This window comes from Triturus cristatus, chromosome 12, assembly GCF_964204655.1.
Source record: "Triturus cristatus chromosome 12, aTriCri1.1, whole genome shotgun sequence".
Taxonomy (NCBI): domain Eukaryota; kingdom Metazoa; phylum Chordata; class Amphibia; order Caudata; family Salamandridae; genus Triturus; species Triturus cristatus.
In genome coordinates, this window is record NC_140595.1 from 732,964,203 (window position 1) to 732,989,710 (window position 25,508).

Sequence of the window (25,508 nt, forward strand, 5' to 3'; positions counted from 1 at the left end):
GTCAGAAATACCTCGGGCTACATGACGCACCTCCCCAATCATCCCCGCTTGGGTCGCCGGCATGAGCATATAGTCGAGTCTCGAGAGACTCCCATTGGCCCCCGAGTGAAAGGTATACTGCGCTTGTCCCGGGTGCATCATTCTCCAGCAATCTACCAGTCCCAAAGTGTCCAAAAAACTCCCCAACCAGGCCTGAGCCCTAGGGAGATCCCTGGGGGGTGACGGTCCTCCAATCCAGAGACCACGGCATTAAAGTCTCCACCCAACACCAAAACCCCTCCAGGGAGCCCCAGGACCAAACGCCCCAAGTCAGCAAATGTAGTCGTCTGCAACCCCGGGGGCACATACACCGCCACCAGTGAAATGGTTCTGCCCTCCCATCTCCCCACCAGCGCCACATATCGCCCCCTATCATCGTGAAGCACCTCGTCCACTGCCAATGGGAGGGAGGTCCTAACCAAGATGCCCACTCCCCTAGAGCCAGAAGTGAAACCAGAGTGAGCGGCAAGGCGATAGCCCCTCCTATTTAGGGCCTGGAAGGAGTTCCCAACCAAATGTGTCTCCTGCAGGAAAACGATGTTGTGCGAGAGCCGCTTCAAGAACTGTAACACTACCCCGCGCTTGATCCTGTCCCCCAGACCATTCACATTCCACGAAAGGATTCGCAATCCCCTATTCCCCATCCCACTCCCGCACATGATACTCACATCCCGGAGAGCACAACCCGGAGAAATCAGCAAACAACTTCACATTGCCCTGCAAAACGAAAAAACAACAACCATCCCCAACAACCCCCCTCCCCCACAGACCCAAAACCACAACTCCCCCCTCCCTGCACCCTGCGTGAGCCCGAACAGCCCCCCCAACTTGCAGTGTGCCTGTCGCCCTAACATATACCACAAAAGAACCCCAGAAGGAGGAAAGGACCCCAATAAGCTCCCCACAACCCCCAGACATTTGAAGGGCATGATGTGCCGGATTAGAGTGCAATTGAGCCAAGGTGCAAAAAAATAGTCCGTCTAGTCCATCGCCAGGAACCAAGTTCTAGTCCTGCTCCACCACTACCTGTCCGCTCTCCTCCGTCCGATCGTCTCGATCCTGTCCCCACGGTAGGGCCTCCAACCAGTCACCAACCGCCTCCGGTCGGTCAAAAAAGTGGGAACGACCCTGGAACTCAACCCGCAACCTCGCCGGGAATAACATCGCGTATTTCAGCTCCATGTCCCTCAGGCGCCGTTTGACACCCAAAAATCCCAGCCGCTGTTTCTGGACCGCTTGCGTGAAGTCCGGATAAAAGCTAACATTGGAGTTCTCAAACTTCAGCGGCCCAGCCACCCTCGACGCCTGAAGGATAGCATCTCTATCCCGAAAGTTAAAAAGTCGGGCGATTATAGGACGCGGGGGAGCACCCACTTTGGGCGCACCACCCGGAATCCTGTGGGCCCGCTCCACCGCAAAGAACTTGCTCAATCCCTTGGGCGCGAGACGATTGATCACCAGATCCTCCACAAAAAGATCAGCAGCAGATTCCTCCGATCTTTCCGGCACTCCGATGATACGGACATTGTTCCGTCTAGCCCTGCTTTCCGAATCCTCAAGTCGACGATCAGTCTGGTCACTGGCAAGCCGCAACCTACGGACCTCCGTCTGCAGGGCGGCCACGTCCACAGTTAGGCTCGACGCCGCTTGTGACAATGAGTCGACCCGCTCGTTGGTTTTGGACAGGTCTGCCCTGACCAAATTCACATCGATCAGTACCGCGTCCAACTTATGTGCCAGGGTATCAAATCGCTGACCCACTGCAGCCTTCATCTCCTCAATGGCACCCATAACGTCCTGCAGGGTAAATTCTGACGCTGGGCCCGCAAGCTCTTTAGACCGCTCAGGCGATTTATGCAGGCCAGCGGGGGATCCCTTTAGCTGCGCATAGCGGTCCATGTTGTTGGCCTGAGCATAGGATCCCCTCCGGGTTGACTTAGATTTCGACTTGTCCCCTTCGAGTCTCGCCGCCATCGTCCGGAGGCCACCAAGGTTGGCACCCGCCAGCGCCAGGGACAGGGACCAGTTGGCTAATTTAAGCAGACACTGCGATCGCAGACAGGACGTCCGTGTATAGTCCGAAGATCAGGCCAGACACTCCGCTGTCCGCGGTCCTCTGAAACACCAGGGTCCCTCAGCCGATCTCAAAAAGCAGACTTGAAAACGAAAGTGAAAGTGCGGGGCAGGTCAAGCCCAGCATGCCGCTGTTGTTCACTTCGTACCCGGGCACCTCACCAACTCGAGACCGGGACCTAGGCAATAGCAGGCCGCAAACTTCGGAGGGCAACCATTCGGGTTCCCGGCGTCCGATCAGAATTCGGAAAACGGGTGGCACCTCAGCGCGAATGCATCAGCAAAAGCCCGTCAAATTTAGCAGGATTTAGTCAGGATAGATGTGGGAGGTTGCGGAGGCCCTCGAGAGCCGTAAGCCTATGCGGCCATCTTGGTTGCGCGCTAGGCTCCTCCTCTCCTTTAGTCAATTTTTGACTAACTTTTTGATCCTTTTTGATCTTGTCTCGACTCCGGTGCCGGTAGGATGCCTGGTTTTAAAGCCTGTGCTGACTGTAACCGCTTGATGTCGGTTACGGACCATCACCGCCGGTGCCTTTACTGCTTGGGCCTCGACGCGGAGTCGTGCTCGGACTGCAAGGCCCTGACCTCGAAGGCTAGACGGGAGCGGTCCCGTAAGCTTCTCGAGATTCGCCACTCGGCTCCGCGCGCCTCTCGATCCCGGTCCAGGAGGAGGTCCAAGGATCGGTCGCGGAGCCGCAGCCGACGTCACCATCGGTCGTCGGGATCCAAGTCTTCGGGTAAGTCGAAGCATTCCAAGAAGTCCAAGAGGCGACACCGCTCTTCGGACTCCCCTCGCGCGACTCGGCCGAGGGTCAGGGTGGTTCCACCCCCGCGGCTCCGGCGGAGCCGCAGGCGCCGCGCACGTCCCCATACCCTCCGGTCCCTGGGACTGACGCGACGCCGGCGGAAGTCAGTGCCTTCCTCTCGGCCATGAGGAACCTGGCTCCGCCGTCGGCGCCCGCTGGTGCGCCTTCGGGCCCTGCGGACCCGACTGGGCTGCCTTGCCTGCCGGTGGCTCCGGCCCCGGCGCCGTTGACGGCTCCGGCCTCGACGCCGCAAGCGCCCTAGGGACCCGTTCTCGAGTCCCCGCCGACGCCGGTCGACCTCGTCACGCCTCCTCCGCCGGCGTAGACACCGGTACCACCGCCGACGTCGACTCCGCTCGACGTCGAGCCCCGGTTCAGTCCCACTCCGGGCCCGGCGCCGGTACGGCGTCGATGGACGCCGCGATCGGCGCCGCTAGAGACACATTATGTCTACCGCCCGGCTCCGTTACTTTCTCCTGTATACCAGGAATCGGATGATGGGGACAACTGGGAGGGATCCGAGGATCCTATGGCCGTTCAGGCTCAACTGTCCCAGGACTGGGCAGATGACCTGGGGGAGGCCAGTGGCCTGGATACCTCTCCAGACACTGGATTTGTCTCTCCTCCGACTGTGGCTTCGGAGGAGGGCGCTGCTTTCTCTGTGGTGCTGCGCAAGGCGGCCGCAGCCCTTGGGCTCGAGCTGCCTGCCGTGGCTGTGAGGACTAACGTCCTTACTGAGGTGCTTCAGTCTGCAGCAAGCTCCACTGAGCCTCTGCTGCAATTCAATGAGGCCCTCATTGACGTTCTGCAGGGCACCTGGTCCAAGCCCTCCACAGTTCCTCCTGTGGACAGGAACGTCGCCAGGCGCCACCGCCCTGCTCCGGGCGACCCCCAGTTTTCTGTCCCAACACCCTACCCCTGAGAGCCTGGTTATCCAGGCCTCCACCTCCCAATCCTCTTTCCCGACCGCCCCGCCGGACCGGGATTCCAAGAGACTGGAACAGTTTGGCAAGAAGCTGTTCTCCTCCCTTAGTTTGGGCCTGCGGTCTTTGAACACCGCTTGTCTCTTGGACCGTTATTCCCACTTTCTGTGGGATGCGGTGGAGGACGCGCTGCCCCTGTGTCCGGAGGAGGTCCGGACACGACTTACCCAGGCTCTGGCCGATGGGAGGGATGCCGCGCGACATGCTATACGATGTGGGCTTGACACCACGGACTCGCTGGGTAGGGCCATTTCTACCACAGTGGCGCTTAGACGTCACGCCTGGCTGTGGTCCACGTCATTTTCGGGCGATGTCCAGAGCACTCTCATGGATATGCCCTTTGATGGCACTCGCCTTTTTGGCGAGAAAGCGGACAGTGCGCTGAATCGCTTTAAGGACTCCCAGGCTACGGCCAAGTCCTTGGGCCTCTCGGCCCCGCGGTCGCAAACTTCCGCCTTTCGCCCCTTTCGTGGCCAAGGAAGGGGTGCCTCCTCACGTGCGCCTAGCCACCAGCCGCAGAACCAACCTGCGCGCGGACGTGGTTTCCGCCAAAGCGGTTCTGGAGGACGACGAGGTCAGCCCACATCCACCCCGGCAGCATCCGCCTCAAAGCCTTCCTAGTCCGAGCTTTCAGGCCCATTCCACGCCAGTGGGCGGCAGAGTTCGCCATCACCTGCTCCACTGGCGGTCCATCACATCGGACAGGTGGGTGCTGCAAATCGTCCGAAGGGGCTACTCCCTCCCCTTCGAGACGACCCCTCCAGCCATGCCACCGCAGCACCACCGTATCTCGGGGGATCATTTGAATCTTCTCCACGAGGAAGTTTCGGCCCTCTTGGCCAAGGGGGCCGTCGAGCGCGTTCCGAGTCCAGAAGTAGGTCGTGGTTGTTATTCCCACTACTTTCTGGTTCCCAAGAAGGGCAAAGGGGGCCTACGCCCTATCTTGGACCTCCGGAACGTCAATGCCTTCCTCCAGAAGGAAAGGTTCAAGATGTTAACTTTGGCTCAGGTTCTAGCTGCCCTAGACCCCGGAGACTGGATGGTAGCGTTGGACTTGCAGGACGCATATTCCACATCCCCGTCCTGCCGGCCCACCGGCGTTACCTGCGGTTCACGGTGGGCCTAGAGCACTTTCAGTTTATCGGGCTCCCCTTCGGCCTCACCAGTGCCCCTCGGGTGTTCACGAAAGTGATGGCGGTGGTCGCAGCTCATCTGCGCAGATCAGGGGTTCCAGTCTTCCCCTATCTCGACGACTGGTTGTTGAAGGCGGGCTCGCCCCAGACAGTCGTCTCCCACCTCCAGACTACGGCGGATCTCCTGCATTTGATGGGATTTTCCATCAACGTGCCGAAGTCACACCTGAGTCCCTCTCAGAAGCTCCTCTTCATCGGAGCGGTTCTCGATTCGGCGCAGTTCCGGGTCCATCCACCGGAACAGCGGGTCCGGGATATACAGGCCCTGATTCCCATCTTTCGGCCTCTATCCTGGGTTTCGGTCAGGCTAGTGTTGCGGCTTCTGGGGCTGATGGCCTCCTGCATCCTACTAGTGCATCACGCCAGGCGGCGCATGCGGGCTCTGCAGTGGGACCTGAAGTTTCAGTGGGCCCAGCATCACGGCAACCTGTCCGACCATGTCTTGATCTCGGAGGGCACTGCACAGCAGTTGCAGTGGTGGCTCGACCGCGATTGGGTCAAGGGCAAGAGCCTCTCCCTTCCCCAACCGGAGCATGTCGTAGTGACGGATGCGTCCCTCCTGGGATGGGGTGGCCATATGGGAGAGGCGGAGATCAGAGGCCTCTGGTCTCCGGCGGAGTCTCGTCTCCACATCAACCTGTTGGAGTTGAGAGCGATCCGACTTGCACTGAAAGCCTTCCTTCCCTCTGTCAGGGGAAGTGTCGTGCAGGTGTTCACAGACAACACCACCGCCATGTGGTATTGCAACAAACAGGGCGGGGTGGGGTCGTGGACCCTTTGTCAGGAGGCTCTGCGCCTCTGGACATGGCTGAAACACCAGGGCGTCACCCTAGTGGTTCAACATCTGGCGGGCTCTCTGAACGCCAGAGCAGACGAACTCAGCCGCCGGTGCATGATGGATCACGAATGGCGTCTGAACTCCGAAGTGGCGCAAGGTCTCTTTCAGCAGTGGGGAGAGCCTTGGTTAGATCTATTCGCCACCGAAGAGAACGCGCAATGTCAGCAGTTCTGCGCGTTGGAATTTCCAAGGCGGCACTCGCTCGGCGACGCTTTTCGTCATGAGTGGTGTTGCGGTCTGTTGTACGCCTTTCCGCCTATACCACTTCTGCCCAAAGTGCTGAAGAAGATCAGGCACGACCGGGCCCAAGTCATCTTGGTGGCTCCGGATTGGGCACGAAGGTACTGGTATCCCGAGCTACTCAGTATGTTGACCGATCCTCCGATACGTCTGCCCCTTCGGGAGGATCTTCTGTCGCAGCAGCAGGGGACGGTCCTCCACCCGAACCTGTCCAGCCTCCACCTCCATGCGTGGAGATTGAGCGGCGGCAGTTGATGCCATTTGACTTGCCTCCTGAAGTCTGTGATATCATTCTGGCAGCCAGGCGTCCCTCCACAAAGACGGTATACGCCTGCCGGTGGAACAAATTTGTGGCATGGTGCACAGCAAAGGCTGTGGATCCCCTTTCCGCCCCTCTTTCTGAGGTTCTCCTCTTTCTTCTTTCTTTGGCCCGGCAGGGCTCTGCCCTGGGCACCCTGAAAGGTTATCTTGCTGCCATCTCTGCCTTCTTGCGGCTTCCTGATCAGCCTTCTCTTTTCAAGTCCCCTGTAGTTACACGCTTTCTGAAAGGCATTACTCACACGTTCCCTCCTGTCCCTTTTGTAATGCCTCAGTGGGACTTGAATCTTGTTCTCACATTTCTAATGTGTGCTCCCTTTGAGCCTCTTCATAATTGTCCTCTTCGTCTGCTGACGCTTAAGACTGCTTTTCTGGTAGCCATCACCTCGGCTAGACGGGTGAGTGAGCTCCAGGCTTTATCTTCAAAGCCTCCTTTTCTCTCTGTTCATCCGGACAAGGTTGTCCTTCGGCCTCGTCCCACCTTTCTTCCGAAAGTGGTGACTCCATTTCATCTTGGGCAGTCTGTCACCTTGCCCACCTTCTTTCCGCCTCCGCATCCTTCCAAAGAGGAAGAGAAGCTCCACCGTCTGGACCCAAAACGTGCGCTCTCCTTTTATTTGGACCGCACAAAGCCGTTCCGGGTGGACGACCAACTTTTCGTTGGATACGTGGGTGCTAAGAAGGGGAAAGCTGTGCACAAACGGACCATCTCTCGGTGGGTCGTTTTGTGCATCAAAATTTGTTATTCCTTGGCAAAAAAGGACCCTCCTGTTGGGCTGCGCGCCCACTCTACTCGGGCCACAGCGGCTACTACTGCTTTGGGACGGGGTGTCCCTTTGCAGGACATCTGTCAGGCGGCGACGTGGGCTTCGCTACACACGTTTGCCAGGCATTATTGCCTTGACAGCCAAGTCCGGAGGGATGGCTTCTTTGGCCGTTCTGTCCTCCAGGACTTTCTGGTGTGATCTTGGTTTGCAGACCCACCACCGGGGATGGTATTGCTTGGGTATCTATTCTAAGGTGAGGAATCTAACTAACGTGTTTCTTTCAGATGAACAAGTTACTTACCTTCGGTAACGATGTATCTGTAAGAAACATTAGTTAGTTAGATTCCTCACCGACCCACCCATCCTCCCCGTTCTGCGAACTGACATCTAGGGTTAAGGTTATCCTTTTCAGGCCACTAGATTTTATTTTTGGCACCAGTGTCGGTCTTTGCATGGCTCTGCGTTCCTGGCGCGGAAATCTATGTACAAGAACTGACGTCAGCGCGCGAGGGCGGCGTCTAAGTACTCCGACGTCATTCCGGCGCACGACGCCGACGACGGACGCGGAGCCGCAGACGACGCCTAGCGACGCGCAAGGGGTATTGCTGACGAAAAATCTTCCGGATCCAGTCTGACGCCTGGGGATATTCTAAGGTGAGGAATCTAACTAACTAATGTTTCTTACAGATACATCGTTACCGAAGGTAAGTAACTTGTTCTTTACCATCGCTATTGCACTTGGATAACTGTGATCATCAGTTACCCTTAATCAAATTCCATTTATCGCCCTTCTAGAAATACTGAAGAATGTCCTTTATGTTTTTTACTGTAAAGGTTTTTATATACGGTCTGACTAGAATGTATGCTCATATTCAGCAACCAGCTTTAATGTAGCAGATTAGTATATTTTTGTTAAAGCTGATGTTGTATATGTTTTAACTGCAGTGCATTTACAACATACCTTTTTGTTGTGATAAGTATTGCGAATGCTCTTACTGTAGCTAGTTGGTTTCCTAAAATTACAGTTTTGTTCTTGTGACCTGATTTTTCTTTTTAGGCACAAAGCAATTTTGAGAACTTGCACAGCATTCTCACCGAAGATGCTTGCAACCGTGTATCTCAGTAGTGGTATAGGGTGGCAAGAAATGGTCTGGGGTGAGTTCCCAGGCAATCCTGAGTGGCTGAGATTAGTTAAATAATCCTTCCATCTTTTTGCTGCATCCTATTACGGCAAACCCATAATCACTTTTGTAAACAGCTGCCCATACATTGGATGTAGTGCTATTATCGTTATTGTGTCAATATATTTGAACAGTTTACATTTTTTAACAAATTGTTATGCCCTTCCAATTTCAGTTGGTTAGCTTTTATTGTGAATCAGTTACCTGATGGATTGATTTATGCATTAACCTCTGCTATAGGAAAGCTGACTGACCCTTCCCGGGAAGTGTCACGGTTGACTTAAACAATATGGCTGTGGCTCACCAGATGAATAAATCTGTACAGGGGATTTTCTACTTTTACCAATCATGGATATCAGAACTAAACCCAGAATTAGGCCGCTACTGTTTAATATGTGTTGAAATCTCACAATCCCATCTGCCTAAGGAACCACTGCTTAGTCCTACTAAAAGCCTCTGAGTATCATAGATCTTATGCTTGATGTCAGACTCTGTTCTGGGTTCCCCAGGGCAAGCAGTGCCTAATGGACCACATCCATTGGGATGAGATTGTTTGCCACTGATGTCCCTAGGTTTGTCCTACTATGGCTGTGCAAACTAGATCAAGTACAATCCTTTCTGCTGTTGACTCCCACTGGTAGCAATGTCAAGTAGTCATGTGCTTCTCACAGAATATAATGTCAAGTACAATAGGCTCAGCACTCAACAGACACCCAGCAACACAGTAATGAGATTGTTGAGCCCATCGCACCCCAGGCTTCCATGGACTACATCCGCCAGTCACGCTCTTCAAGAGTTTCTGGTGAGCCAACTCATATCACTGGGGTCATACTGCCCCTGTTCCCAACACTCCTTCCTCTTATTCCAGAAAGGAGACTCCAGGCATTCCGGAACAGGCTAAACTTTTCTTTCTCCAGACTAGTCTTCAGGTGATGTCCCCCCCCCCCCCACCTCTGGTTTAGCAGACGCCAGCTTTTCCATCAACCTTGAAAGACCACTAAAAGAGGAGGTGGCCAACAAACACCTGCACCTGCATGAAAACCTGCCAAACTGTGACTCCCCTCTTACTTTCACCACTCTGGTATCATGCTACATTATCAACCATCAGGTAGAGTGGAAACAAGTTACATCAGACAGATGGGTGCCCCGTATTATGCAAAATGGCTATTCTGTGAGGTTTCAGCTATCTCCTTAATCCACTCCTTCCTAGAAGAGATCTCAAAACCATTGAGGGTTGATTTGTTTGGAAGTCCACATTCTTCTGAGAAGAAGCAGTGGGACCGCTTCCTCTATGTCAGAAGGTGTTACCAACAAAGACTTCACTTCCTTACTTTGTGGTTCGAAGAACGGCTCTGAGCGGGACTGCCATCCTATTCTAGAGCTCCAAACAACATACCTAAAGCAGGAGAAGTTTTGGATGTTGGCACTTTAACATATACATCCTCATCAGCATCATTGTAAGTATGCTCTAGGTCTCAGAGATGGATGTTTATATATTGCCATACTTCAGAAGCATCACAAAGTCTTAATATTTCTGTTGGACATTATCCACTACCAACATAGTCTTTCCATTTGGCCTCATATCAGCATCACAGATCTTTTCGATGGGCGTGGTCGCAGCATATCCGAGAAAGCTGAGAATTTTTATCTGTACTTGGATGACTGACTTATAAGACAACCAACACCTCAAGAAGCGTAGCGTCAATACAACATGATACTGTGTTTCCACAACTGGGACTCTGGGTAAATCGCTCAGTCTATGCCAATTCTGGTTCAGTCCAACCATTACCATGGAGCAGTCATAGACCACTTGCAGATGATAACAACTGTACCTGGAAGACCAGCGTTGGAGCCTCAAAGGCATCTAGAAAGAAAAGTTAACTCATTAAAGGCTGCAGTCAACACACTCGTCATGGTGCTGATCAAACAATGTCTTGAAATATGTCTCCTTTCATCTGAGCACTTCATCTTAGACCATTGTGCCAGGTGCATAACTCTCAGATTGGTGATTCCACTTGGAAGGCCTTCAGTTCCAGGGAATTTGGTTGGTGAATGTAAATTTATTACCACATCATCCTGTTGGAATTGAGACCAGCTTGACTAGCGCTCAAATTGTTCCTATCACAGGACAAAACAACATTTGTTCTTGTTCAGATAGATAATAGAACATCAAATCATTATATCAACTAACAGTTACATGATTAAGAGCACCCTGCCTGGCACCCGAAATGCGGAAGCAGATTCTCTCAGCAAATTAATTCTAGTGAATCATGATTGGGTGCTTAGTGATGAATTCCGTATAACATGTTTTGCAGATGGGGTTTCCCAGATGTAGACTAATTTGCAAATGCAGTCAAAAGATGTCTGAATTACGCATCCAGGTATTTCATACTAGCCATATCGGGGAACACTCTCTTGAGGTTTTTCAGATAAGTTTGTCTGTGCTTTTCCTATGATCCCGCTCATCTCTTTTGGACTCCTCAAACTAGTGATAGATCAGCTGAAGTTGATCCTTCTAACAACAGAGAGTGGGCGGCAGTGGTGGTACATCAACCTTTTACAGCTTTCCGAATGGCCACACAAAAACTGCTGTACAAATCATATTTGCCTACCCAAGGTCTGGGGCCAGATCCTTCATTCCACCCTTCCATCGTTAAACTTGGTACATTGGCTCCTATACTTATGCAACCAAGACAGTTGATCATTCCACAATATTGCATGAACATTTTCAAAGATGCCAAACATCCGTCCTCTGGAACACCTTATTCTTTTAAATGGAAGAGGTCCTGCATCTGGCGCGTTCAGAAAAACATCAGACAGATGTGATAAAGAACCAGAGCTTGCATATCTTCATTTGGCGCCATATTGGGTTGCAGCTTTCTTCATTAAGAGTACATTTAGCAGCCATTTCCACTTATAGACAAAAACGCACACAAACCATTTACAATATCCCGGTTGTTAAAAACATTCCAGAGTGAATTAAGAATGTTTACCCTCCCTTAAGGAGACCTTCTCTTCCTCGGGAGCTGAATTTATTGTTGTCCAAATTAATGTGTATTCTACTTGAGCCTATTCATAGATCCAATCTCCAACATATTTCTTAGCAGACAGCCTCTCTAATGGCCATAACATTTGTCCAGTAGGATTAGTAAAATTCAGACCCTATCTAATAAAGAACCCTATACTGGTTCCCATAAAGACATAACATAGCAACAGCTCACCAGATGGCCGCCATTTTCCTGCCTGACGACACCAGCACGTTGAAGGTCCCATCCACCAGATCCGCCCACCCCCACAGGTTACTTAATGGCGGCTGCTGTGCAGCTGCGCTGGTGGCGCGCCAAAGGCAAGCTGTTCTGCACCCGACCGTGCCCGGCACCTGAATCTCTAGTCCTCCGACCATCCACCGCTACAGCAGCTCTGCCCTCATAGAACCCAGGATGCCACAGCATCCTCTACTTCACCTGCTCACCCACGGACACCAGAGGAGGTTTTGACTGCTGACACTGCATCTACACGTGCGCCCTCACGTAACCACCCCCTCCCCAAAGACCATCGACCGCCAGCTTCGATGCATGCCACTCAACTTCTGTTCACTGACCAAACATGCCATCAAACTCTGGGAAACCACCACCACCACCAACAAAAATTAGGGTTACTGTCCCAAAGAGAAAGAAGAGATCTCTACAGGTGGTGCAGGACTCGGGCATATACATGGTGGCAGTTAACAGGACTGTTTCATGTTGCCCTCACACATCCCAAAGGGATGTCATGCTTCATCACAGGGTTTGCTCCTCCTTGGGCTGGCGCTGCAATGCTCAACAGGTCCCACGAAGGGTCACTTTGGCGGAGATTTTATTGGTATTCCGTATGACAAATGCAACGTAGAGTCTAGGTGGGGTGGTTTCTCATGTGTGATGATGTTGGTTAATACTGGTGAGGGAGGCCACCAACTACTTTTAATAACTGGCCCGCCCTGTCAGATTAAAACCCTTTATAGGTAAATGCTATTAATGGGGTCTTAAAGTACCCTGGTAGTCTGATGTGAGTTCCCTTTTAGGGTACAGCTCTAGACAGTCAACATGTTTCGCGCCCTTAGTGGTCAGGATGATCCGAGTCACTTCGTCAGAACAGGAATAGTGAGTGAATCGTCCTACCCCACAAATGTGTCAAAAGTGGTGCCCTTTGAGTGTTACCTACTTTTTGATGTTGGCTTTCCAACCTGTCCGGAGAGAAAAAGGAGACAGAATTATCATGTCCCTGGCATTAGAGCGTCTTATTGACCAGCAAGTCCATTTTTGTGGACCAAAATTTTTGTCTGGTGCTGGAGTGGTGTTCAGACACGTAAAGACATATACAAGACACACACAACATAAAAATAGGTAGGGTGAAGAGCCAATCTATGAGAAAAGCTTGTATTTACAATTTCTTCACAGCAAAGTTCCCAGCCTAAAGAGTCCGAGGCTGTTATCCCTGTACAACAAAATTGCTGCAGATCACAATAATACGTGGCATGCAGTATGAGAAAAGGAAACGTCATTGTGTAAATGGCACAAGCCCCGACGTTGTATTCCTCGCAGAGACCTGGCTCAGGACTCCTCAGCCCGGACATAGCCACCGCCACTCCAACCGGCTACAAAATGACCCACAGGAACCAGCCAACTAGACCCGGAGGAGGAATTGCCATCATTCACAAGAACTCCATCAGCCTAACCCCCTCCGACGACCCCCACTCACCCGACATGGAGTACCTCAACCTCCACATCCAAGCCAACTTCTACATCCAAGCAAACACCCACACAACTATCGGAGGTACCCTCACCAGCAGACTACCAGGACCCTACCCCATCCTTCTGAAACTCCATCACAGAAATCATTGCCCCCCACCTTGGAATCCAGACATTATCTCTTCCACGGCCACCTCAACTTCCATCTCGCAGACACTTGAGACACCAACTCTGCCACCCTGCTAGACTCCATGGACAACCTTGGCCTCAAACAGATCGTCACCAACCCCAAACACATGGCCGGACACACCCTCGATCCTCTCTTTACGTCCAGCAACAAATTACAGTTCAGCCACACGCTTCACTCTCCTGGACGGATCTCAGTATCGTCCATTTCACCATCGCTGTGAATCGACAGACCACCACCCCCTGCCGGGACACCATCACCGTATCCCAATGAACGACCTCCCTCAACACCACCACCCTCCACACGTCCGACGTCAGTGAAGCCACCCACCTTTCGGAATGGATCTCCACCAGTGCTGACTCCATCGCACCCATCAAAACCCTTCGCAACAGTGGAACCAGCAAACACGCCAACTGGTTCACCCCCAAACTCTAAACTGAAATGCAAGCCTCTAGAGAGACGCTTTCACACCCGCAAAGACCCAGGCGATTGCACAGCCTTCAAGACAATCCTTAAATCCTTCAACAAAGCGAGGGGACTGTAGGGCTATAGAGGTCCAGCATACATGCCCTGTCAAGTACTAACATCAGAAGGTATGCAGTTCCTCAATTGTTCAGACCAGTGGGAGGAGAGTCGGGAAGCCCCTTATTGTGTGTGTTAGAATTGGGGATCTCTGGTTAGCACAGTTAGGTACTTAGGACAAGCAGGGACCCTCTCCTCTAGTCAGGGTAAGGGGTTACACTCCTAAAACACCCCCTGCTCTCCCTTTAGGTAGCTTGGCGCGAGCAGACAAGGCTTATCTCAGAACGTTATAGGTCAAGCATTTGTGACCACATACAGTAACTCAGTTACAACACCACAAATGGACACCACACTAGATTTATATCAAAAATAGTGATCTTTTATATAAAGACTTAGCACAAGACCAAATAACGACAAAAATGACATACATAGTTCAAGAATATGATTTCAGAAAGAGTTCTTAGGTTAGCGACAAAATCATTCACCTTAGCGTCCGTTTTAACCCACAGTACCTAGTGATGCGATAAAAGTTCTTAGTGGCGCTCCAGCGTTGAAAAACAAGGCGTAGCTTATCCGGTAGAAATTTACTCGCTAAGGCACGATGCGTCAAAAATCGGCCCGCTAACGAGCGGAGCGACAATTTCACCAGCAGTTATCTTGGTTGGGTCTGCGACGATATTCGCAGCGATACAATTCCTCACGCTAACGAGCGGTGCGATGATCTTGGCTTGTTCTGCGACAAGTTCACACAGCAGCGGCAGGCTCTGCGACGAAGTTCGGAGCGATAGAATTCTTCCCGCTAACAGGCGGAGCGTGGATCTTGGGCTGGTAGCGATCAAATTCGGCCCGCTAACGAGCGGGGCGACTATTTTCCCAGCGCTAATCGGGCTCAGCGGCAGCAGGCTCTGCGACGATGTTCGCAGCGATAGAATTCTGCCCGCTAACAGGCGGAGCGTGGAACTTGGGCTGGTAGCGATCAAATTCGGCCCGCTAATGAGCGGGGCGACGATTTTCCCAGTGCTGATCGGGCTCAGCGGCAGCAGGCTCTGTGACGATGTCCTCAACGATAAAATTCTGCACGCTAACGAGCGGTGCGATGGAAATTTTCTCGCTAAGCCGGCTGTGCGTGAAAAAGTGGAGATCTTTGATTTCTTTCTTCTTGGCCAGCTTCCCAACAGCAGTCACAGCTCCCAGAGGCCACAAAACTGGTTCCAGCACTCTAGGAGGGGCAGAACTCACACAGCAGAGTTCAGGGGGAAGCTGGGGGTGAAGTCCTTTTGTTCCTGGGACTTCTTAACAGGAGGCCAGCTCTACTCAGGCCCTTGGAGATCTTTTTAAGCACAAGTTGAAATAAAGTATTTTGTAGTCTTTCTCCTCTCCTTCAGCAGCAAGTCAACCACTGCAGGCCAATCCCCCAGGTCAGGGACAGTACTCCGCTTTCCCAGTTCCTTCTCCTCAGGCAGAGGTTCTTCTTGTCAAGCAGGATCTAATTTCTTGGGAGCAGGGTCCCAATACTTATACCCCTAATTCCTTTGTTCCTCTGGGGTAGAGGGGCCTTTGCCCAGCCAGAACCAGTTCCTGAGCACTTTGTTGACATGTCTCTGACTTTCCATTCAGGGTGCAGGGCAGAGACATCAGCTGCTCCACAGGAGGTGGAGCCAGCATTGTGGTGGCAGAGCACAGCCCTATTCAGAGTCCAGGTGCACTCCTCCCACCCATCTGGATGTCGATCTCTCTATTCACCACCGGGCTACCTAGCCCTTCCCACTGGAATTACTCAGCCCTGTCACTCACAGAAACCAGACAGCAGATACACATCATAGCAGAGGCGGGCTGAAATGGTTGGGCAAGCAAATACCAGCTTTCTAAAAGTGGTATTTGCAAACACAGAATATTAAAATAAACTTTACTAAAAGATGTATTTTATTATTCTGAGTTCAGGCATACTAAACTCGAATTTCTTCCATGTTCCCTGGGTCTGTTAGGATCATAGAATGTAACAATTCTAACAGGCCATTCTGGCCTATGGAGAACAAGTAGCCTTACAATAGTGAAAAACGAAATTGACTGTAATTCACTATGAGGACATGCCACACACATCAGGGCTTGACCTACCTTATGCTTACATTGCACCCTGCCCTTGGGCCTACCATAGGGGTGACTAATATGAAGTTCAGGGAAGGTTTAGGGACTGGCAAGTGGGTGCACTTGCCCAGTCAGCATGACAGTACCAGACTGCATGCAGGTCCTGCAATGGCAGACCTTAGACACATTTTACCAGGCTGCTTATGTAGGTGGCACAACCAGTGCTGCAAGCCCACCAGCAGCATTCGTATTTACAAGCCCTGGGCACTCCTGGTGCACTTTACTGGGGTCTGACAGAAAACCAAATAAGCCAATCATGGAATCCAACCAACATATATATTTTATACAGGGAGCACTTGCACTGTGGCACTGGTTGGCAGTGGCACAGTGCTCTGAGCAGCTAACACCAGCAAAAACATGAGGCACAGCGAGACAAAAAGTGAAAGGGATACTCACGCCAAGGTGCCAGGTCTAACAGTGTGTATAATCAGGGTAAATTTGAGAGAGAGGTAGGGAACTCTTACTTCTGGAACTAGGGTCCTCACACACCCAGCCAGCTAGGTGTCATGCTTCATCATATGGACCTGCTCCTCATCGGGTCGGCGCTGCAATACCTGACGGGCACTCATAAAGGGGCTCTTTGGCGGAGATCTTTTGTTCCTTGCCGTATGGTGCAGTGGGTGTGAGGGGCCTAGGTGGTGTAGATGTAACGGAAAAGTTATTAAAACAGGTTGAATAGGCCAAGGAGACTTTTATTCAGGCTGACTATCCACCAGATTAAAACAAAAAAGAGTGGCAGCTATCTGACGTAATGGTTCAGTTTAGCTATGCTCAACTCTAAAGGTCAACATGTTTCATGCCTGTTGGTCAGAAAAATACTTTAACTACGGATAGGTCGCTTCGTGACACTGCGGGACACTTTACTCGTAGTGCTGATCCGTGGTAGGTAGAATCCACACCCACCACTCTATGTAGATAGTTCACTTACTAGGTCCTGAAGAATTGCCATGGATCTTACTGATCAACAGGCATGAAACATGTTAACTTTTAGAGTTGAGCATAGCTAAACTGAACCATTACGTCAGATAGCTGCCACTCTTTTGTTTTTAATCTGGTGGATAGTCAGCCTGAATAAAAGTCTCCTTGGACTATCCAACCTGTTTTAATCACTTTTCCATTACATCTACACCACCTAGGCCCCTCACACCCACTGCACCATACGGCAAGGAACAAAAGATCTCTGCCAAAGAGCCCCTTTATGGGTGACTGTCTGGTATTGCAGCGCCGACCTGACGAGGAGCAGGTCCATATGATGAAACATGACACCTAGCTGTCTGGGTGTGTGATGACCCTAGTTCCGACTGTAAGAGTTACCTTCCTCTCTCTCAAATTTACCCTGATTATACACACAGTCAGAGGCTTCCCGACTCTCCTCCCACTTGTCTGAACAATTGAGGAACTGCATACCTTCTGATGTTAACCCTCAAATCCTACCACCTTGCTATCAAAGAAGCAAAGAAAGCCGCACTTACCAACTGCCTCCAGTCCACCAACTGCACCAAAGAACTATTCCACATCTTCAGAGAAGTCTCCTCCCCTGATGCCATCGAAAACACCGTACAGCCCTCCCAGATTGCCAACATCTACAAGAACTTCGAACTGCAACCAGTTCTCCTGGCTTCTCCCACCATCCTCCCACTCCAATGCCTGACTGACTGGACACCCTTTGAAGCCGAAACCACTATGTCCAACAGGTGCTCATCCATTCCAGATCTCTGACTGACCCCTGCCCTCACCACGCCTTCAACCTCCGACACAAAGAAATCAGACCCCGCTTTCCAACATCAACTCAGTGCTCAGATCCACCACATTCCCGAAATCATGGAAGCATGCCAAAGTAAAACCACTTCTGAAAAAACTCATAGCAGACCCATGCGACCTCAAGTACCCACAGCCCATCTTTCTCCTCCGCTTCCCATCCAAGTTGCTGGAGAAAGCAGTCAACTGCCAACTCACGGACTACTTGGAATCCAACCACAAGCTCTAATGCCCCCGCCACCGGATCCCCAATCTGGATTCTGCTCCAAACTTTGAACAAAAAATGCCCATATAGCTGCCACGGACGACGTAAAGAGCCATCATTGACTGCGGCGAATCAGCAGCCCTGCTCCTCCTCAACCTGTCAGCGGCCTTCAACACAGTCTCCGCAAGTTCTTTTGGATCCCAACAGACACCAGGAGAACCATCACAAAAGCCCTCATCACTAGTCAACTTGACTAGGGGAACGCCCTCTATGCTGGAACCACCACCCTCTTCCTCAAGCACCTCCAAACTATTCAGAACACAACAGCAAGAATAATTCTCGAACTGCCAAGATAAGCCCATAACACCCCCTCCTCCACAACCTGCACTCGCTCCCCAGCAAGAAGAGATGCCACTTCAAGCCACACACGGCTGCAAATTCCTCCACAACACAGGACCCAAATACTTGAACAACCGCCTGTCCTTCCACCACTCCACCAGACGCCAGCGGTCTGCCTCCCTGGACGTTGCCACCACCCCCGAATCCATAGTACTCGAGCCGGAGGACGCGCCTTTTTTCACCGCTCTGTCAAGGCCTGGAACGACTTTCTCATTCACCTCCGAACCACCTCCTCCCTCGCTGAATTCAGGAGCCGCGTCAAAACCTGGATTTTCAAATAGCTCCGCCTCTCCCCCACGCAGTGCCTGTATACCGTCGTGGTGATTAGTGCGCTTTACAAAGACTGATTGATTTATCTGAGTTTCCTTTCTAAAGAAGTGTCCGACTTTATTTTGTTTGTGTTGCAATACTCTTATTGAGCGTCATCAGTCACAGAAATGGTACAATTCTTCATTATAATTAGTATAACAAGCATGCAAACCTGCAGGCCATTACAGAGAATAACAAAGAAGGAATCTTACAAGAAAGACATTGGTGTATCTTCGTCATGTTACATTTACATGGACGTACATATATGTACCCTCTCTATCCCACTGCTTGTTCTAGACATTATCTTGTGGTACCCTTTGAGCAGCATGGGGGTGAACAAGCAGACATGTAATCTAAAAGATGAGCAGTCTGGCAAGCAACAAGCCCACCCGCTGCAACCACAATAATGGAGACAAAAGGGTGAAAGAGAGAAGAGTGGACTGTTGACCCACGGACATTGTTGAGTCCCTCAGCAATTATTTGTCATGTAGTTAGTCCGTAGTTAAATGCAACAGGGATGTCCGTGCTGGGCAAAGAACAGCCATGGCTGGAATGCCTACATCTGTATCTGTAGCTGGGTGGACCCTGTTCATACGCCTTTAGATGGACAATGGTAGTATACTACAGGAGGGGGACAGTAAGGGGGGGGATGGGAAAAGCAGTCACATGAAGTCGGGGTAGTATTGTTGCTTATGGCATCCTTTACACAGCTGTCAGTCATGTTTGTTTTGGCGCACATATAATTGGCTGGGGAGTTTAAAGGCTGATGTCCTGTGGGAGTGTAGCAACGGGGGGTAGTGCAGAGAGAAAAGTGGGTAAGGGAAAAGGTGTTAAGGATGTGGGGTGGATGTGAAGCTAGAATCGCAAACATGCAGTTTGGGGAACAGATGGCTTTCAACAGCGCTTCCTCTCCCCCCATTGCCCTATATTGCGTGTAAGTCCTTTCGAAGGACATCATGAAGAGGTAAGAGGGCGTAGGAGTCCTGTGCAGATGAGTGCCAGGTGTTGGTGCATGTTTGCAGCCATGTAGTCCTGCTCTTCCATCATCTATGAAAGGTGCCCAGACTAACACAAATACATCTGTTCTGTTTTCTATTCTGTATATAAGCCACTTATATTTCGCAGTTTTGTACATTTCTGTCAGCCATTCAGCCTGGGTCGGTGTCTGGGGTGAACACTAGTTTCGCAAAATGCAGATTTTTTTTTGTAGTGAGTGCAGTGGATAACTGGCGTAATGAAGGGTAAGACTGCATCTGCAGACCGTTCATGCTATGTAGAAGAACCAATTTCCTGGACAGGGGTGTCGATACATCTGTGCTTTACCTAAGGTGACCCGTGTCGAGGCCACGTAGTCCCCCCAAATAAGGACATATGTAAAGTATAAGGAGTGTGTCAGAGTCCATGTGATGACATCTCCAGCAGTGGGCTTGGTGTAAGAGGCTTGATGCGTGAAGTTTTGCAGGGGTACAGTACCAGTCCTGTATCGTTTTGAAGAGGGTACGTTTCATTCTCAATTCCCCAAACCCTTCTGTCTAGATCCACGATTACCTATTTCCGGTCATCTATTGTGTAGTCTGTTTGCAGGGTCCCTGCTGTCTGTCGCGTAAGTGTACTAATAGGGTTGAGATTCTGAGAGTGTATGTGACGTACTAAGAAATTACAGAAGCTAGAGGCCATTCCTCTAAATAGACTGCAATGTTTTAAGTATTGCAGTATGGGGAGGGGGAGTCTGATAAGGCCCACTTGGTGTGCCCAATGTTTTGCAAAGGGCACGTTTTAGTTGTAGGTACTTCCATACTTTATTCTGAGGTAGGTGAATCTCACCATATTGTGTTGCGAAGAACTTTAGGGTCTCTGTTGATAGAAGCTGGTCTAGTGTCAGTATCCTTGCTTCTGCCACACCTCCTAAGATATGAATCGATTCCCTATGAGGCTCTTGGCGTTGTTCCAAACTGTGGCCCTGTTAAGTATGTAAGAGTCCCTCTTGAGCAGTGTGTGTGAACTCAGCCAAGATTGGTTTGCTTCAATCACAATTGAGTTTTTGACCTGAAGAGAGGTTTGGTTTGGGCTGTATAGCAGTTGGTGGCCAGGAGCACTGCGTTCGATAGCTACTCAAAAGAGGAGGTGGGTATCATTGCATTTCAGCCAAAAGTTAATAGGCTGTGATAGGTGGAGGGCCATGGCCTTATGTTCCACACTCTGAAGATTCATCCTGCCGCATTGTCTGTGGGATGTCAATTTGTACAACCTCAATGTAGGTTTCAAGGTTTCCCTCATGAAATTCTTTATAACCTTGTCTGTCTCCCAAGACCGATGTTTTAACAGTGAGCAGTAACATAACTAATACATAGGTGAATCCATCTTCACCAGCAGAAATCATGTTAAGAGTTATAAAATTCTGTATGTATAAAAGTAAAGGTATTTGTCAGACATACCATCTTTTTGTTAATTATGTTTTAGTACAAAGTTGGTTACCCACTTCAAAGCAGTGCGTCTCTAGATGGAATGTTTTTAGTATTTTCCTGTGTCCGTAATACCCAAAAATCTTGGTTTGGTAGACCTTGAGTCCACTCAATGAGAGGCACAGCCACTACTGCAATATTATTGAGAAACGTTTCCATTGCAGACATATCAAAGACGGCTAGCTTGAGGTCCATACATGCTTTCACAAGATGTTGTTTTAACAGATTATAGAGCAGATGACAAAGTGGGCCAGACATCTCTGTGAAATGTTTCCATTTAGTGCCGCGGTTTCTCTGCTTTTGTGGGGATGCACTTTCTATTCTTGCCACTTCTTATGATTAATAACAAAGATCTTTTCTAGGAGAGGCATGAATATTGATCTGAAATCCAGTTCTCCTCTGGTGGAATTTTCATTATAGTCCGTAACATGCCTCCCTCCTATGTGGAGTAAGGACACATATTCTCAGCTCTACCATGAACATTCATCTATGTAAAAACGAAACTGCCTCATCTGCCACCTACTGATGGTCTGCTATCCCTTAAGAGTAGCTGGGGGTTTTCTAGCCTTTCAGGCTTCAGCCGGTTAAGCTGTAATGTCCCTATTTTCTCTCACTTTCCTTTGAAAAAGGTTTGAGTTTTGTAGTCACTGGTATCTTTAGTGGCTATTTTCATGAGGTATTTGAAAATGTTTTCCTTTTAATAAAAATAAAAAGCTTTTTAAAAATTAAGTGTATAATAACATTTTTTATACATATGTTTTTACTTATATTTTTTGTGAAGTGCTCCAGGATTCCGAGCTTGGTTAGGATCATCTAAAGCTTATGAGTATGATAAAAAAGAAGTAGGGTTACAGATAAGTGTGTATTGCTTTTACTGGTGGTAGAAGTCCTCTATTATGGCTGGACTCCAGCTTCAAATGCATATTTTGTAGCACATTAGTAGGAAATAGCTTGGTTTTATATATTTTATTTTTCACTCCTCTTGCCTCTGGATTCCAACTACTTTCTCTTTTTGTACAATTAATTTGTTTCTGTTTTTGATCTTCATTGCAGAACTAAATGACCAACAGGAAGGCACCTTAATAGAGATTTTGGTCTCCACCATGAGGCAGGCAGTAGAGGGTCACCCACCTGTTGGCAGAGTTTCTGGAAAGAAGGTACCTCGGACATGGAAATGAGAACATTTGCTTTGCTTTAATGTTATGTGATTTGGTCTACATGCACTAAGCCTTGAACCAATGAGTAAGCACTGTTGTGGCGAACCTTTGGTGGTAACCAGAATTACATGTGCTCGTAACATTATTGACAGCGTAAGAGGAGATGGTTCTTTTGCTTGTGGCTGTTTTGACTGTGTGGGCAATGAGTGATAATTTAGGTTACATCTCCCACTTGTCTATTCTTTGGACAGTTATTTTTGTGAGAAATTGCACTGAACAGTATGCTCAATTCCCCCTAGGTTCTCTCAGCAAAGGAGAGGAAGGTCCAGTCAGATGACAAGGTTAAACTGACCCAGCACATGATCCTGGTGCTGCCACAACTCCTGGCCAAGGTATTCTGCACCCATTTGAGATTATTGAAAGTGCAACTGCCGTGCAAACCAAACCCTTGGTAGCTTTCTCGGCTGCATGGATGAGTCCTGAACATTGCTGATCATATTTTCCATTGTCAGTAGTACTGTTCTTCCTTGGAATCATGATTCTTGGTTATTCTACATAGTCAGTCTGGCAATAATTAGAAGGAAAAATTAATTGTATGTAGTTACTTGCATGAAGCAAACACTAGCAGATGATGTACTGAGTGCTGAAACTTTTCAAACACTCACTCTGTCACAAATCTGGGTTGAATCCATCATAATTTTTTATCTCACTTCCCCACCCCAGTTCAAACACAGCTATATGCAAATAAGTCTTGACCCTCTGCCTCATGGGAACAGTCCAGCCCAAACTGCCAAGCCATGTCCTCCCTGGACCGGAAACAAGCACAATGATGGATTCAACCCAGATCTGTGACTGGGGCTGAGTGTCTGAAAAGTGTCAGCGCTCCATCCATCATCTCCTTGTGTTTGCTTTGTTACCTCTAAGTTGGCAGGGTATGCCCAGACATGGGTCCCTTGTTCACTTTGCCACTGGATTCAAGCTAGCCTGGCTGATATGGGGTGTTACACGAAACCGGTCCCAGGATGCTTGTTTCCAGTTCTGGGAAGACCTGGGTTGGCAGTTTGGGCTGGACTGTTCCCATGAGGCACAGGGTCAAGACAGATTTGCATATAGTTGGGTCTGAACTGAGAAGGCGAAGTGAGCTAAGGAAGGATGATTGATTCAACATAGATCTGTGACTGGCGTTAAGTGTCTGAAAGGTTTTAGCGCTGCGTCCATCATCTCCTTGTGGTTACTTGTATGAGACAAGCAGGTCTCGCATTTGCAAGAGTTTAAGCTATTGGCATTGTAAATAACAATGCCTTTTATTTATCTGTTTTGATAATTAACAGCGTCAATGCCAATAGCTCAAACTCTTGTACATGCGAGACCTATTTCATTTCAAAGAAGCGGCCGTCATTGTCCCGGGCTGCTTGAAAGTGAAAGCCAACCTGGCGCTCTGAATGTTGCAGGAAAGCATGTTGTGCCTGCAGTAGGAGAAACTCATTAAAGAAAATAGCACATACAGACAAAATAATACATATCCTGTAACAACAGAAGTAAAAGGGGCAGTCCTCATGGGAGGTTACAAATGAAGACAAGGTGGTACTAAGGAGGGACAGTGGCACAAGCCAATGAAAAATATGGGCGGAGTTTCAAGTCCATACTCCACTACAGGATCCTTAGTTTAGATTCCTTAATTTAGGTTGTCAGTGTGTGTACACATGTATGTCCATGGTATCATTACTCCTCAGTGTTTGGTGCAGCACAGCCTCAATCATATAAATGGTCAATTCTTGTTACATCAACAAACGATTCTGAGCCTCTTCTGTCAAGAAAAATAAGCAATGTGGGAGTGTGAAGAGATTCCAAGTTGGATCTATGTTTCAATTAATTTTAAAATAAAGCAGTAAGTCCAAGGCAATAGCTCCCATTTGTTGCGTTCAGAAATGTGCTAGGGCTTAGTAATTTATGTGCTGTGATGGGTTTGTCCGATCTTCTTGTGACTTGACACTATAATCTGAGGGCTAAGCTAGTTTTGGGGTCTTCTAAACATACTTGGTGGATGGGCAAGGTTACCATATGCACTCTGTTAAGTAACTCCTGATGCTGTGTAAATCAGTGGTGGTGAGACAACCTTCTATTTTCCTACTTGTTGCTTTTCAGGGAGGGATGAATTCTGCCTTGGGAAAGAGTGCGTGAGAAGAAGTCATTGCTTATGGTTCGATTCTCTACTGCTCAGTAACGTTGACATAGCATGGTAACACCATCTAATGAAGTCCAGAAAAGGGTAAAGGCTTTCATTCCATGGTGGTCATCTGGACTGGGGTCATTTCCATAGGCAAGGCTCCATACTTTCACTGCCTGGTTAGCTAAAGCTCCTTGAAAAAGTATTCCACTTTTTTTGTTTGAAGTCCTTGGGCCAACATTAAGAACCATAAAAATCCCTGTTTCCTAGTAGATAATCACACATTTACTTTTTTAACTTGACCTACTCAAGATAGTGATAAATCAAGAGAACTATATAGATTATGAGCGTTGTTGTTGATCTGCTAATTTGCAACTGCCAGAAAAGGCAGAAAGATATGTGGTTGGATAGAAACTTGTTAGGTGTAATTCTATAAATATCCACTTCTAGTGAAAAGTGATATTTCAATAAGCTTTGAGCTGATAGCAGAGGGAGAGTACAGTCCCTTTTTAAATAGCATTTTAACATCCTTTTATTTAACTAGAAATCATGATTAGCCAGAAATGCAATCCTGCTGAAAATTAATGCCTATATCACTAGCGAAAGGAAACAATGGCAGTTATCTTCTAAGAATTGTAATCTAGTGGCAGTGAACTGAAAGCTAACTAAGTCCGAGTCAGTGGAACATCAGGCACTTAACAGGCAACTAACTTGCTTTATGTTACCTATCTTTCAGAGGTATCCATCAGTACCGAAATATCTAGATTTCCCGGATTCTAAAGTATCAATGCACACCTAGGGTAGTGTTCGATGCAGTCACCTGGACTGCACAAAGAACTAAGAAAGAACATGCCTATCACAAAGAGTGCCACATAAGCCTTCATTAAGAGCACTATAGTGAACAGAAGATCAAGTACTAGAAACACACACATCTGGAAGTTTTAACCCCTTGAGTGCCCATGACGAGATGGTCTCGTCATGGGCCGCGGTTGCGCTGTGCCCATGACGAGACTATCTCGTCATGAGCCCCGC

The 25,508-nt window shown here is 49.2% G+C and overlaps 1 protein-coding gene across 1 annotated transcript in view; it reads left to right on the top strand.

Moving 5' to 3' along the window:
- STAG3 (STAG3 cohesin complex component) overlaps positions 1-25,508 on the top strand; it is a 1,816,020-nt gene that overhangs the window by 1,052,166 nt on the left and 738,346 nt on the right. Inside the window, exons 16-17 of the mRNA XM_085637308.1 lie at positions 22,206-22,309; positions 22,609-22,701. Of these exons, the coding sequence (XP_085493434.1) occupies positions 22,206-22,309; positions 22,609-22,701 (197 nt within the window). The remainder of the gene's footprint in view (positions 1-22,205; positions 22,310-22,608; positions 22,702-25,508) is intronic.